This window comes from Mustela nigripes, chromosome 12 (assembly GCF_022355385.1).
Source record: "Mustela nigripes isolate SB6536 chromosome 12, MUSNIG.SB6536, whole genome shotgun sequence".
Taxonomy (NCBI): Eukaryota; Metazoa; Chordata; class Mammalia; order Carnivora; family Mustelidae; genus Mustela; species Mustela nigripes.
In genome coordinates this window covers 24,902,344-24,918,480 of record NC_081568.1, presented here as the reverse complement: position 1 = coordinate 24,918,480, position 16,137 = coordinate 24,902,344, and the positions used below count along the sequence as shown (strand labels likewise).

The window sequence follows — 16,137 nt, the reverse complement described above, 5'->3', positions numbered from 1 at the left end:
GGAAACAGCCTGGCCCTCTGTCTCCCTTCCCCTCTGCAAAAGAAAATGGGCTAAATTTCAGTCCAGGAAACGTTGTAAATGATAGACTCATCCTTTCTCTGGTGAGGAACGAGTTTTGAACGAGGTAACTGTGGGGTGAGTCGGCTATTAGATCACAGCAGACGTCCCTGCCTCCAGGCTTCGAGGGCTGTGAAATGCAAAGAACCCGGATGTTCACACCTTTGAATGTTGCTTTGTGCATTTCAACAAAGGTAAAGCCTGATCATCTAAAAAGCCACTAGGAGTCACATCTTCACAACCATTTTAAATATAGGGTAACAAATTCACCCCTCAAAATCTTTGGAGGAAGATCAGATTTCAAAGAAGAATCCCACGAAGAAACCTATATATCTATTAAAACCCATGTTTTAGTATAAATTGTACCAAAGATGTGTGTGTGTGTGTGTGTGTGTGTGAGAGTGAGTGTGTATATACACACACTCACACACACACATACTTGGGTCCTGAAAATACCAGATTTTATTCCCTTTCAGGAGGAGGCAGCAACCCACAGGTGATGCCAAAAGACAGGAATTTCAAGCCTTTTAACCTCTGTACATGGCAAACAGGTTGATTATGAACAGCTGAGCCCAGCCATGTGTTACCTGCATCTGTGTCACAAGACTGAAAGGGACCAGGGCCAAAACAGGTGCCAAAGCTTGGAATTGAATAACCTTTTGGAAAAGAAGGACTCAAGAGTCATTTAAGGGCATCTGGTGTTCAAAGTGAGAGAATAAAAATGCTTACTACTTATTTAATACCTGGACCTAAAAAATGAGTAGAAGTCAAGAAAAGGCTGACAAGGGCCCAGGAGCCCCCAGGGAGTAGAAACGGGCTTGACGTCAGGCCAGTAACACTGCCATCACACTAAGATGCTTTTGTCTTTTTTCTCTTTGTGGTTTACACGATTACAATTACGACAACTTCCAAAAGTAATGCTAGACGTTTCAGAGCTGGTGTCTTAAGTGAGAGATCTGGGTTCTCCATCTCCCACGGCTCAAGTCAGTCACCCCATGGAGGCTCTGGTGGGGGTACCAGAGGAGAATAGGGCACAGGGGTGACATGGAAGGCATCTCTGGATGGTGCTCTGGAAAAAATCATGGAAAGTGTCTCCTTTTGTGTAATCCCCCTCCCCCCCCCAGGACAAAGCAGACCCTGAAACGCTGCTCTCTAAGTGGCTCTGGACATTCATTACCTGTGGGCTGTGAGTGAGAATGTGCCAAAGTTGCCAGTTTTCTCAAAAAATCCACCCCCGTGGCCAGTGTAGTGTTTGGCATGGCTCTGCTATTCACTTTCCTTGAGGCTTTCTGATTTCAGGAGGGTTGAGTTAGACTGGGGAAGGCCAGCTTCCTGCACCATCCATCACAAAGAGCCTAGCACAGTGGGTTGGTCAGATCACAATTCATGTGTGAGACCCGAGGGCCAGGGCTGGGAGTGTTAGGAGGGGACACACGGGGAACTGGGATGGGTATCTCTTGCAGACAGCATGAGGACACCAGGCACCAAGTGGAGAGAGATAGCACCTGAGTCACTTGCTGCTCAGGGATGGCTCAGATGCTGCCATTCTAGAGAGAGCCCTAAAGCCTGAAAACACCATCCTAACAGCACAGCTGAGAAACCCACACAGCTTAATGAATAATGAATTTGACTAAAATTCCCAGCACCGTGCTCGACTTCAGCCACAAGATGGCAGACAACAGTGGAAGATTCTCCACAGTCTTGCCCAGAAATCGTTCTGAAGACCTGAGGGAAATCAAGCTCCCACTGTCCAATCCAACAGCTGGCCATCAATAATACATTCATGAAGCTGCTATGTTAAACTCTTGTTGAGAGACGGAAGGTTGTAGATATAATTACCATCCATTTAGAGAATGGGATAGAAATATGTAGAAAAACTTGATTTCCTATTTGTTTTTACTGTGAACAGTCAACTGCAAAAACAAAAACAAAAACAAATCTAATTTCATTGGTTACTGTTTGCAATGCTGAAGAAAAAGTTCTAGAATTTGAGTCAGAAGCCCTGAATTCTAGTCCTTGCTCTTCTCTGAAGAAGGTCCTAGACTCCAAGAAGCCATGCCCTGGAGCCTCAGTTTCCTTCTTGGTTGGACTTGAATGAACTCTGGGATTCCTTCCAGAAACCAGTCATGTTTTCTGGGGAAAGCAGGCTAAGAACGAAGTGGGCACAAACGTAAGGTCCTGCAATGCTTCATTTCCACGGCATCCTTGGGGAATGGGCTGTTCTACATGACAAGTTTTCCAGATAATTGAATTTTAAATGCTGAAACTTGTTTTCCTTCTAGCCGTCTGTAATGGAAATCTTTCTAAAGTCTATTACACGCTTCTCAGCTTCTTCAACAGGAAGCTGAATATAACTTAACCTTGCCTCAATGTCTCTAGGTCATCGTGATGTCACCTCTTACTATATATACAGTCCTGAATAGAGCACCGGTGCCTTTAGGCATATTCAGGTAGGCAGGACGCTCATGCTGAATGGCCCCAGAGACCATATTATAAAGGTATAATTGGCAATTCCTCCTTTCTGTGTCTCCTACATCACTACCTGCAGTCATTTCTCCAAGTTACACCTTCTAGCAGCATTTGACACTCTGTTTAAAATCTGCTATAACCTAGAGAGAACTCAAGGTTGCTATGGGTAACCAGAGCCTGAGCTTGTAACAACCCTAAATTTAATTTTAGGCACAATTTAAAGGCAAAGGGTACTGTGCTGAAGGTTACTCATGGTCAGGGCTGATACTCAGCCCACCCAGGACGTAACATAATGTTCCTATGCTAGCTGGCCGATTGCCCACAGCCCCTTGGGCCCTCCAGCGAGTTCAGCACCCTGACCTGTCTCCTGGGGTCACAAAGACTTATCACGTGCCGGTAACTCAAAGGGGCACTCTGGCTCCAGAACCCTGTTCCTTCAGGGAATCAGCACCCTTTCTGCCTGGTGGGTACCCACGCCTTCCCAGTTGCTTAGTACTTGATATCACCCTGGTTTCGGGGCTGTGGATCTTTCTCTTTCCTGCTGAGTACATGGCTAAGGTCTGAAGCTCTCCTCTGTCCCTCTAACTCAAAGGCATCTTCTCAGTTGAACGCTGTGCTCTGGGTTCAGATGGCCTGGGGCTGACCAGGATGGTTGTTAAAGGTTAGCTTTGACTGAACATCTACCATATGCCAGAGGTCTCTTCAGTACATTAACTAAATCATCTTATCCAATCCACTAAATGACCCTACTGGGGAAATAGCGTCAGACTCCTGTAGCTGAGGCAACTCTCCCAAAGTCACACAGCCGACACGCAGGCCTGGAAGCCAGGCCCATGGTTCCGAGCTCCATGTTCTTTTGCACTGTGCTCCTCTCCTGTTTATTAATGTACAAAAAAGTCCAGTCATGGTTCACATCCTGGAAAACACGTTTTAAGTGAAACATGGGCCCTTTTACTTTTCAGAAAAGGCTACTTGTTTTGTTGTGTGGGTTATGTTTTAATTAATTCCATATTTTGATACCAATTTGGAACAATCTGTCCTCAGGGAACAGATCTGGTTTACTTATAGAAAGCTGGCTGAGGGAGGGAGGGACTGGGGTTACAAAGTATTCCTTGTAGGAAATCATCTGAAAAACCTTCTCAGCTCTCCTTCCACCAAACAAAAGTAAATAGAACATTCCAGAAAAATCCCATCTTCCCTAGAGTAGGTATGATAAGAGCTTGCAAACAAACACTTTCCTCTGTGTGCTACCAGCTGTGCCTGCAAGATGGGGCTGTTACCACTGAAAAGAATAACGGGCTCTCAGAGCCGCAGGGGCCAGCAGAGAGTGGTGAGAGGCAAACTCCAGACCTGAGGAGAATCATCCAGTGAGAAAGCAGAGTGGGGCCTGTGATTTTGGGGCCAGTCACAAATTTACTCTTGGAACTGGTTCTGGGGTGCAGAAGGATGTCAAACCCGTAGCTCTGAGTTCTCTGCTCTTTCCCCCGGGGATGAAGTTTACAGACTGACTCTAGGCTAATTTTTAAAAATAAGCAAGCCACGACCTCATCTTCCACATTTGGCACCAGCTCCTCCCACGCGTAACACACCCACAATTTTCAGTGCCCTCTTCCGAAAACATCCACCATGCTCTCTGGTTTCCAGAGTGACTCTTGTCAGGGAGGAAATGGCCCGAATCACTGACTAGCCATAGGTGACAAGGGTCAAAATGCCAAATGGATTACTTTGCCAGGGCTGCCATAAGAAGGGACCATGAACCAAATGGCCCAAGTGACAGAAATTTGTCTCACGGTTCTGGGGGCTAAAAGTCTGAGATCGAGGTGTTGGCAGAGCCATGCTCCCTCTGAAGCACCAAGGCAGGATCCATTCCAGGCCTCTCTCCTGGCTCCCGATCCTTCCCTTGGCTTGTGGCAACGTAACTACGGTCTTCACTTGGTGCTCTCTCTGGGGGCATGTCTGTATCCAAATCTGTTGTGGGACACTACCCTACTGGATTTGTCCTACTAGTCTTTCAGGATGACCTCATCTTAACTAGTTACATCTGTAATCGCACTATTTCCAAACAAGGCCACATTCTGAGGTACCAGGGATTTAAGACATCACAGTATGAATTTAGCAGTGGGAGGTAGGTGGGTGTGGTTAGGAGACACGGTTCAAACCACAACATCACCTAAGGTAGTTTTGAATTCAGAATCAAACTCAAGAGAAGGAACAGAATGGATTGCCCAAAAGAGTGCCTCATACTATAATTCCAAGTGATGGTGTGGACAACTAACATATCGTATTGGTAGGGTGGGGTATGATGTTAGTACACAGACACCTGGGATCTTATGCTTACAAGTTAGGGGATACACATTAATTGAGGTTGCTTTTTGCAGTACTGGGGTCTCTACAAAACCCTAATTTGTATTCACCAGTTTTTATGACAAAACCTACACAGGTATGTGGAAAAATTTAGTGTTGAAGGAAACTGTTAGCCAGTTACAGAGTGAAAAGGAGCATCTTGAGAACATTCAAAAACACTTTAAATGCCTTGATACTTAATCTCAAAGTGCTTCTAGTCCTAAAGTTCTGCGTAGATATGTTTGCCAAAAAGATTCTATATTAAAATTGGGTTTCCTTTTATAAGATTGGGGGAGGGGCTTCAGTTTTCCTTGTCAGTTTAGGTAGGGCTAAGCCTTGGAGTGTTCTAGTCATTTTCTTCCCTGGTGTCTGCCATTAGACTGCAGAGTATTTTGTGAAGCTGAATACCATCTGTGAAGTTCAGCCCCAGACCATGTGGCAAGGACCTGTGTCTAGCTCTGGGGCAGAGATGAGGTAGTATAGCACAGGAGGTAGGAGCACAGACCATGGTAGCAGATCTGGTTCTGTCTCTTCCTTAGGTGACCTTGGGCAAGTTACATGGCCTCTGTGGCCAAGGTTTCTCATCTAAAGCTATCCTTTATAGAGTTGTGATAGGTCCAAACTGAGAAAGTAGATGGCAGAATGTGGTAGCAACTGCTTAACCAAAGGTACTTCTTATAATTGCACCAGAGAACTAGGCAGGGAACCTTGGAAAACTGAACTTAGTCTCCTTCTGTCTTGTTAACCTCTTGGTTGTTATGAATATTGGGAGCCCAGGACTCTGGGAGTCCTTCCTCATTACTTGATTCACTTTCATACTTCTTTTGAAGACCAACCCGTGGGTCCTGGCCTTTTCCTTCTATCACCCCTGCATCTCTGTGGCTTCTGGGGAGATCTTCACCATCCAGTAATCACACGTGACTGTACCATCAGAGAGAGGAATTTCAGAGACAGGACTGTTCACTAGTGAGAAAGATTTATTTCCTCAGCTGTGGAAAATTTCCAGAAGCCCAGGGCACTGACCATTATTTCCTTGTTTTCTGTATTCTTGATGTTCCAGCATTTGGGACCTTGATCCCAGAGAGACTGACCCTCCTAGAACTTAGCCAACTCCTAGAAATAGCAAACAACTCCCCTGAGAGTGTGCCTTTGATACACAAATCCACCAATCCCGAGCCCACACCCCAACTCTCTCCTTTGTCAGACTCTCATACAGCAAGACACTATTGCCTCTAAGTCCCCCTGGGAGAGCCACTAGACAACCAGAGACCATCCTATAGCTCAGAACCTGCTGTAATTATTCAAACTACCAAATCCCAAGATTGCTCAGAGTAGCTACCATGCTTCGCCCAAACCTTCCCTTGAAAACTTGAAAACCCCAATAAAGGCTTTGGGCCATGCTCTCCCCGCTTCTCCCCCTGCCTCCTGACTGACACTGGTGTTTCTCCATGTAGCCCTGTGTGGTGTGACGTTCCTCCTGCTTCTAGGGATCTGTGAGTATAAACTTCTCCCTTTATGAACAGCATTTTCCTATCCGCATGTCTTACCATACTTGATTAAAACAAATCCCAGCTCTACATTTGACAACACCCAGGCATAACAATTAGCTGTCTTACAGACCTGTTCCCCGACCCTTTCTCCTATTTCCACTCTCCAAGCTCCTCAGCTTTAGCTCTTTCAGTCCAGAGGCCCGCTGACCACATCCATCCGAGCCTCTCTTCCTGAGCACACAGAAGTGGAATGGTGTGCTGAATCAGGTACCACTCCCAGCTGAGTCAGAAGAGAGAGACTGAGTCTCTCAGCTTGGCCAGTTATCACTGTGACGTCACGGTAACATTGCTTCACCTCTGTGAGCTTCTAGAATGATAAAACCAGCTCAGATGGGTCAAATGAAATGTTTCAGAGATTCACTCCTAACATGTGAGCACAGGCAGCTGCAGGCCACCTCCCTCCCTCCCTCAGTCCATCATCCCAACGCACTTACACACAGGTCTCAAAGCTAATGGCTAGAAGACCCGTGGTGAGAACCCAGAATCCCAGACTCAGTTTACTGCTTCCCCCGCCACACCTATTTTCTCCCTCCTTGGAGCCTCCGTTAAGGAGTCTAGTTTTCCCTCCCACTTTCTGTCATGACCCCGGGCCCATCACCTTTCTATTCTTCTGTATCTTCTTTCTTTGGAAAAAAAAAAAAATGGATATCATCCTATCACTCCCTCCAAGGAATAAATTAAAATCACCAAAGAATCTTCTCCTGGCAGCTGGAAAGCCTTCTCAGGGTCACATCTGCTTTCAGAGCCTGGGACAGAGAACTTTGCCTCGTAAAGACTCCACAGCCATAAGCAGGCAATGGGAAGAGCTTCCTCAACAGACATGAGGAAATTTATCCAGTATGGAAAAAGTCTTCTAAATCCTAAAGACTCGAGCAACCTCTTGGATCAGAAACTCCCGGTCTTTCCAAACACTCTCCATGTAGAACAGTCATTGTGAAGCTAATGTGTTACTGAGCTATGTACTGAACACAGGGCTGAGACCTTTATATGCATTATTGCATCATGTAGTCATAGGATCAACAGTGTCCCCATTCCCATGTCACAGACAGCATCAGAATCCGATGCTAAGAGGGATGATTTCTCCAAGGTCAACCAGCTTGTACGTGTGGGAGCCCGAGGAGGTAGCACTAGCTGTATGGTTCCAGACTGGAGTTCTTGACCATTATGTTCTCCTGCTGGCTGTCCCCTCCCTGATCTTCCTTCTACCTCTGCATCCAAAGCAGCTCCCCTCAAAGCTGACAGTTGCTCTCAGGGGCAGCTCTGGGAGGGCTGCCTCAAACTCCATGTTGATCCCTGCTTCTAACCCTGAGGACCCAGCCACCAGTAACTGGAATCACCTTCTCAACACCAACAAATACTATAGTGTCCAGTCCTGTTTCTTTTTTAAGAACAATTTCTAATTTTAAATAATATCCTTTCTCTTCAACACCCTTCCTTGAAAATGAAGCTTCTCCCAATAACTACCAGTTCAGGACCCAGCTAGAAGCCAGGAATATCTTTTCAGTCAGAGAGGAAACCCAAAGAGAATACTGATGGCAGTCTGCTGAGTAAGTACTCACAACACGCCAGCCATCCCTGGGCCAGGACTATTCCACGCATTGGCTCACTTCAACTTAGAACACAGCATATGAGCCTGATGACTTCTTCTTGCCCCTCCATGTCCACTCTCCACCATTCTCCGCCCTGCCCTTTAGCCCAGGTTGACAAATAATGGACAGTCTCAATGGGCTCCCCTGCCATTGGCTTCTAGCTGGTTTCTGCTAATGTAAAGCTCTGGTAGAAGACTGAAGGGAAGGAGAAGATTAAACTTAAGATACTTCTGCTTTGGCTTCTTCCCCTCAGGGTCTCCTTGGTTTAGATTCTTCCTCAGTGAAAGGTCACCATGATTCTCAAGGTGACCCTCTTTCTATGATTCTCTACTCTTGGGACCTAGGAGCACTCCCCACATGAGCCCCTGAAGGCTTGACAAAAGTTACGCATCTCAGAATATCTTCAAACTTCTCTTTTCTTCTATCTTCCATATATAACCGTTTCTAAAACCCTGGTGTGCAGTAAAGGGTTAACACAGCAAATATGGGATATTCAACCCATGTACATTCCAAAGAAAGAACTGGTTCTTGACTAACTCCTAAGAGGTAACCTCTATACCCTTGGAATATTCTGCCTGATACCAGATAGTTTATGTTAATAATGTGATTTATGGCAGGGTCAACTGGCCATGTGGCATCAGTTTGAAATATGGAAGAACTAGACACTGAGTAACTAAGGCCAGCTACATAGGACTCCATGTCTGGGTGACTCACCCCCAAGAAAAACCCTGATGCCAAGGTTATGTGCTTTCCTGGTTGACAACACTCCACAGATGTTGTCACAAGTCACTGCTGGGAGAATTGAGCCCTTCTGTACAAGAAGTCCTTTGAATCCTTCTAGTAAATCGCTGAGGGTGGTCTTGGGGACTCGGATCCACCTGGGGAACAAGAGTCCAGCCATGACTTACTGCCATGATGGGTGGCCACACAGGTGAAAAACAGACATATGCTCATCACCCAAGTGGATCTTCCAGGCGGGGAAACCGGGGCCGAGGACAGGGGTGGCTGGTGGTCCAAAGACAGATCTAAGCATCTCAAGGGGCTTCTGGACTAAGAGTCCATAAGGTGGCATGCGATGGGCAGATAGAAATATATCCAGGACCCAACCTTTGGTGCTCTAACCAGGGGGGAGATGCTGGGTTGAGTGGAAGAGGGTCTAACGCAAAGCGACATTTCACATACTCTTGTGTCATGCACCATTTTATTTTATTTCTAACCCAAGTTTCAAGAAAAAAGAAAAGTGAGTCTGAGTCCTCTAAGAAAGATCAAAGCAAAAAAGAAAAATACAAATACCACAACACTTCACCTGAGTGCACTTTCCCTTTAGAGGACAAATGCCATTGGCTTCTTACCAGAGTCGGTCTCATAACCCTCTGCAGCTACAGACTGGAGCAGCAGACGTAGGTTAGCCCCAGGGGTCCCCCGTCCAGCCGTTGCGCCAACTGGCGCTCCCCCACTCACCTGGCCCCACTGACATCAACTCCGACCATCAGCTGCCCGTTCAGGGAGAGGATCTCATCTCGCAGTCGGACCTTCCCGCTCTTCCCGGCCGGGCTGTTCTTCCTCAGCTCTGTCACCCAGATGCAGCCAACGTCCAGTACAGGGCCCTGGTGGGTCTTCCTCTTCTTGCCCCCTCTGCGCTTTTCTCCGTAGTCCCCGAAAACAGGGATGTTCCCGAAACTGAGGCCCACAGTCTCTGCGTCCCCCAGCTCCTTGGTGAGGTACACAGTGCAGATTTCCATCCCCGGGGGGCTGCGGTCGGGGGGGACAGCGCTCTCATCCACGGCAAAGTTCAGCTGGATGTACTCCTGCAGCTTCTGGATGGCCGCCTGGCAGAGCCGCTGCTCGGGGCCATCCCCGCCCTCCCGCAGGCTGTTCTGCAGCCACTGGTAGAGGAGGGGCAGGTGCAGCACGGCATTGTCCTGGGTGATGGGCATGGTGCTCACTCCCAGATGCCAACATCATGAGAGGACCTGCTCCTTCGGGCTGGACCCCGGAAGGCCCCATGTCCCTTGGGAACCTTGGCTGTCATCGGCTTTGCCTGTGTTCATGTTCAGGCTGGCAGATGAGCCTACAGGATGCCTACTCGAGACGGGGCTGTTTGCTTTGGCAAGGGGAGGACAGGACACAATCAGAGCAACAGGGGAACAGCCGCTGGGCCTGGAGCGTTCTGCAAGAGAAGGAAGGAAGCGTCTGACGAGTTCTCGTGGGGCTCCCTTCACAGCAGGGCCCGTGCAAACGACCCGGAAATGCAGTATTCCTCCAGCAGCCACAGCATGACCTCATCTGGTCCCATTCAGGCCTGGAAGAGGAAAAAACAAAAAATCTCGGTCACAAAAGTGAGCCCTCTGATACAGACCACGTGGCCTCCTGTAACACAGAAGGCCTATGTTTGCTTTTGTGAGCCAGGGAACTCATGCCTCTCCTCGCTCCCCAGCTAAGATCCCTCCACCCTGTACACACAGACGTACTGACAGACACAGACACGCAGATAAAGACACACACACTCATACACACCCTTCCCCCAGACAGAAACCTCTGGAACAATGACTTTCTCCAGGAAGTTTTCCTGATCATCAGGGAACTAAGAGGACATTTTCTAAAACAACTCCCATCAAACTCATCTCCACCCAGGAGGCCAAGTGAAAGACTCCTTGGAAGGCACATGTAAGAGCTTACATTTTTAGGAAGTTAAAATCTACGTCCATTTGCTTTGATCAGCTCAATGGCATACATAGGAAGGCTCTCCATTCCAGGACTGACAGTGATGCCCGGAAGAGGAAGAGCCAATTAATAGCACAGAGAGATTCAGGCTCTGGCTTAGGACAAGACCCTCCTAAGCTCAGCCATTATTCCATCTTGATCACGCAGCCTCAGAGGGGATTGAGTCCCTATGCACTGTACAGCTCTTAGTCGCTTCTCTTTTGGTTAACTGTTGGGACTGACCTACTCTTAGTCCAACCCCACAGCTATCTCCTCCAAAGAAATATTTCTCCATGCTTCTAGGTGAGGAGGCTTGGCCCGCCCGTAGCTCGCCCTTGACCACCCTTGATGCATCCCCCCTGCATTGCCAGCTGCGGGAGGCAGGTCTCCCCTATGAGAGCTGGCACCCGTCCAGCCCCCTGAATTCTGCACGGGGCCTGGCACACAATCCGTCCCCACAATGAAAGGCTAATTGAATTCCACTGCCCATCCACCAAAGGAAACTTTCAGCTCCATCCTTCGTAAACACAGAAAAATGACTCTTTTCATTCTCTTCTCTGAATTTCACTTTCTCCCAGAGAAAGTCAATATAAACTATGGCATCTAAAATGGAAAACATTCTCTAGCCTTCTCAGGAAGTGATTTAACAAGGAATAATAATAAATGGGCGAGGTGTCAGAAGTCATGTCAATAATACACGACCTTATTACTCAGTCACCGTAAAGAAATTTCCAATATAGCAAGTTTTGAGCTTCCAAAGGACTCGAGTGCCGGCTATTAATTGGTTCCAAATAAATCAAAAGCTTAGCAAATATCATCTACATAATCATATGCCTATTAAAAAAGAAATGTAAGATCAAAGAAAAGATAATCCATAAATGTACAAAAACTGAATGTTCCCTTTGGCCAAAATAAGTAACACCTCTCACTGCAAAGTCACTCCACACAGACATTAAAATCTTATGAATAAATCGAAACATTTTCCATCAGGCCTAGCAATCTTTATGAGTCTCCGTTTTCTCATCTGTAAAATGAGAAAGTTACGCTAAGTGACCTCCAAGGTCTGTCCAACTCAACAGTGAGGTCCTCAAACACAGTGACAGTGTCCCATTCATTGGTGTACGCCCTACCCCAGCACAGTGCCATCAACTTCTACACTCTCAATCATTTAAAACAATTTTTAAAATATCCTTTAAATCACAATATTAATGGTCAATGATTCAGGCTATTAGTCACAGTTCAGATGGTCCCATATCTATGAAAACAGGGTAAATATCTTAGGTAAGTTGCTCTTTAAATAAACCTGATTGAAGAAAACCCTAGAGAATTTTTCTTCTTGCTGTCGAATTGTATTCATTCAATACATATTTACTGAACATCAATTAAGAACCAGGCTTTGAACTTGGCACTTAAAATATACCATCAATAAGGCCAATTCCTCGCCCTGAAGGGATTCATAGCTGATTGAGCTGACTGGCTCACCTTGGACCAGGGTCAGGAGACATCATCCTGACTGCTTGGAATGTTGTGGAGGCAGGGAAGGAATTCTGAGAACAGGAAAAATTATTTTAAGTCATCTAGTCTTATTTTGGTGCTCATGGGCTATATAATTTTTGAATTCCATACCTGTCATTGGGAATTTTCCAGTAATCCTTCCAGCCCCCTGTTCTATCAACTCCTTCTCCTATTTCTGTAACCAAGGGCGTAGAAGCATTTCAATCTACTATAATGATTTGAGATGACTCTGACCATAAGAAAAAATACACAATTTTGCAATACTATAAAATGAGCGGTTCTTTCACAACATCCAAGGAAACATCCCAGTGAACAAAACATTGACCTAGAGAAGATACAGCAGGCGAGAAACCTGCAAATAGTTACGAGTACCAATATCCCTCAGTGGCTGATCTGTGCTGAGGTCTAAATGCTTCTCATCTTGAAGATCAATTTCAACAGGAGCAGAGTTTGTGGACATGAAGATCCACTGAATGTTCCAGGTCACTTTTATCTATCATATGTAATTCTCCAATTAGAGTCCCATCTCAAAGCAAACAGCCATGATAATTTAAATTAAATTTGACTTGCCTGAAGCTGACAGCCTTAGCCATTCAAAATTCAGAATGAATGCTTCTTAACAGATTTTGATACTGCGTTTAGAATCTACCATCTTTCTCAGGTCCTCTTTCAGCTACGCTCTGCGTGTCCAGCAGGGCAATATCACCCACGAGGGGGTGAAACGTAGTTCTGGAATGAGGAGGCCAACAAGTCTTAGATATTGTAATGGTAGCGTCTGCCTGCATAACTCAATTCTATATGACAGAATCTTACCCCTTAGTATCTAATATTTTGTAGTAGAATTTAAATTCAGTTTTTTGCTCCAGGGTGAGGAGAATGGGACAATAATGCAAAAGATGGAGAAACACCAAACAAAGTGAAACCAATCATCTGACCGAAGTCATCCCCAGAGTCACCTGAAACCCAAAGGCTAAACCCTGAAACTGTCAGAGGGGTGCACAGAAGGGTCCTCAGGTTTATCCAGACCTTATTCAAAGACAGATTTACATTTGGCTGTCTCGTACGAACTCCCTCCTGAATTCACGATGTCCTCCTATTCTGAAATCTGCTAAGTTTCAAGTTCCTTAGTTTTCATTTCTTCTGGACTAGATTCCTCTTTTGACTTTTAAAAAATCTCACATTTTATTTTATTTTATTTTTTATTTGTGTCCAGTAAAAGAAAATCTCACATTTTGAAAGTAAACTAATGATTAAATATTTACTATTCATTCAACAGATGTTCATTGAGTGCCTGTCATATGCAGGGTCCTAAACCAAACAATGTTCCTACAAAGCCTCATGAAGCCTATATTGTGATGGTGGCAAATTAGTAAACATAAAATACTATCATGTCAGATGAGTATTGATACTATGAAGAGAACTATGGTAGCATCAGAGCAAGGTGAATGATGGAGATATGAAGGGATTAAGAAAGGCCATCTGAGAAGAGACCAAAACAAAGTGAAGGGCTGAGATGAGAGAATCTCTGTAGGGGGGGCTGTTCCCTGCTGAGGGGCACCAAGTGTAAAGGTCCTGAGGTGAGAGCCTGTTTGGCTGCCTAGGGATAGGCATGGGGATAGGTGTGGCTACGAAAGAGAGAACAAGGGGGAAATGCCCCCACTAAGCTAGATGCTTCCTATCGTCTCATTCTCTATAAATCAAAGGCATCTGACTCTACTTTTACCAACACTGGCTAATGGTTAATGTTTTCTGAGCATAATCACACTCAGACACTGTTCTATATGAGCACTTTCCAAGGATTACCTTATTTAATTGCCACAACAATACTGTAGGGAGATATTATTAGTATATCCTTTTTTGGAAACTCAGATAAATGACAAAATCAGAGTGGCTAATTAAAGCCTTGAGAGGCTAATTTTAAGTCTAATCAGATTTGGCCATGTAGACTTCTATCTGTCCTGTAACCACTGCTCCATTACCACCAATGGGCATCGCATAACAAATAAATAGGTACCTTGTGTCAGAAGCCAGTGACTTTCTATCTAATAGCCATTCCCTCATTTTCCCTTCATTTTGTTGGGCATGATATATTCAACTAAAACTTGGCCTTTCGATAGTATACAGCATAGTTCTGGCCAATGGGATGAAAGTAGAGATTGCTGAATGGGGCTTCCATTGGCATTACTTACGAGCAGAACAGAAATGAAAAGAAAAAATAAATCCCCACGTTGTTTAATCATTGTTATTTGGATTTTTCCAAATCCAGCTAACTAGCCAAATTAACCCCCAAACAAATAACACAACATGATACCCAGAATTGAGGGATGAAAAGTAATAGAATCTAAAACATGGAATAGGATGAGAAAAGAAGGGAGGGAAGCAGATGTCAAGAACCTAGATATTGGGGCTCCTGGGTGGCTCAGCTGGTTAGGTGTCTGCCTTCGGCTCAGGTCATGATCTCAGGGTCCTGGGATTGAGCCCCACATTGGGCTCCCTCCTCAGCAGGGAGTCTGCTTCTCCCTCTGCCCCTCCCACTCTCTCTCTCTGTCAAATAAATAAATAAAATCTTAAAAAAAAAAAAAAGAACCTGGATATTTGCAGACTGGAAAGGTGACCCTAGATATTTAATGTAAAATATTTTCTTAAAGTGCCACTTGCTATACCTTGGAAAGTCATTGATGTGTTGATGAGGCTGTGGTATTAGAGAAGATGGTAGGAAACTTTTAGAATATGGGTAGATAACTTGTCATTCTCAGCAGAGTCTAGAGCTCCTCTGAGCCAGCAAGTGAGACGGGAAGAAATACCACTCTGCTAAGGAAGGGACTCATTTAATTAATTAATTAATTACTTGGTTAAGGGACACAGAGAGAGAGTGTGTGGGGAGGGGCAGAGGGAGAAAAATCTCAAGCAGACTCCTCACGGAGCATGGAACCTGATGCAGGGCTCCATCTCATGACCCTGAGATCATGACCTGGGCCAAAATCAAGAGTTGGATGCTTAACTGACTGAGCCACCAAGGTGCCCCTGAGGAAGGTACTCTGGACATTCAGTCTAAAATCTAAATTGCCATAAAGACCGGTATTCTGGACCCTGCAAGGCTGAGAAAACGTGCTTTATCAGAAGGGGTAGAGGGTACCCTACCTGGACAGAGGCTATATAAGCCTGTTGCCAGAGGTGTGATTCCCCACTGGAAGCCATGGTTCCAACTCTTCCAACAGTGCCAATTAAGTAGTATATGTTACATTAAAATTTAGGGGATGGGCACACCTCATAGGCTAGAAATAAAGAAAACAAATCATTAGGAATTGACCAGGAGCCTATGAAGTTGTTGGGGAATTGTACTGCCAAACCCAAACCTGGTCTGGAACAGCCTGGGATGGTTCAATTCCCACAGCAATCTCATAACTCTGTTCTCCTTCCCTTCCCTGGGAAATTCACATCTACAGGAAACCGGTAACGTGTGTAGCCCCCAGAAAGGCTGTCTTTCCAAACCTACCACAGGTGTGGCCATGGAAGACAATGAATGAGAAATAATCTCCCAGAGAGAGAAGAGGGCCATGGAGGGCAATGACCAGGAGCTCCTGCCACAAGAGGGAGGGTTGAACTCTTGCTGTTCTTGCTTCTGAGGATTTGGTCATTGCTACTGGAGAGTAACTGCTCTATTTCCATCCCTCCTTTTTAAAATGGAAGTTCTTATTATAGTTCTTCTATATCTTTTCTAGTATTGCAGGTTAAATGTGTCAGGGCTTAGTCACCAGGAGTTATATCCAGAACTGAAGGAAGGGACCACATATCACCCAGAGACCCAGGGCTCTAATCTTGATAGACTAACTGGATGGGGTTTGGGTGCCAAGTCCCTTGCAAATGGGGAATTTATCCCATGCATGGAAAGAAGGGTATGTTTGAGTAAT

General features: G+C 45.5%; 1 protein-coding gene across 2 annotated transcripts in view; it reads right to left on the bottom strand.

Moving 5' to 3' along the window:
- The window catches only part of PDZD2 (PDZ domain containing 2), a 348,893-nt gene that overhangs the window by 213,948 nt on the left and 118,808 nt on the right, over window positions 1-16,137 (bottom strand). For both annotated transcript variants that reach the window (XM_059416953.1, XM_059416952.1), the window contains one exon: window positions 9,470-10,310. In XM_059416953.1, coding sequence (XP_059272936.1) covers window positions 9,470-9,945 — 476 coding nt within the window. In that variant the 5' untranslated portion in view covers window positions 9,946-10,310. The remainder of the gene's footprint in view (window positions 1-9,469; window positions 10,311-16,137) is intronic.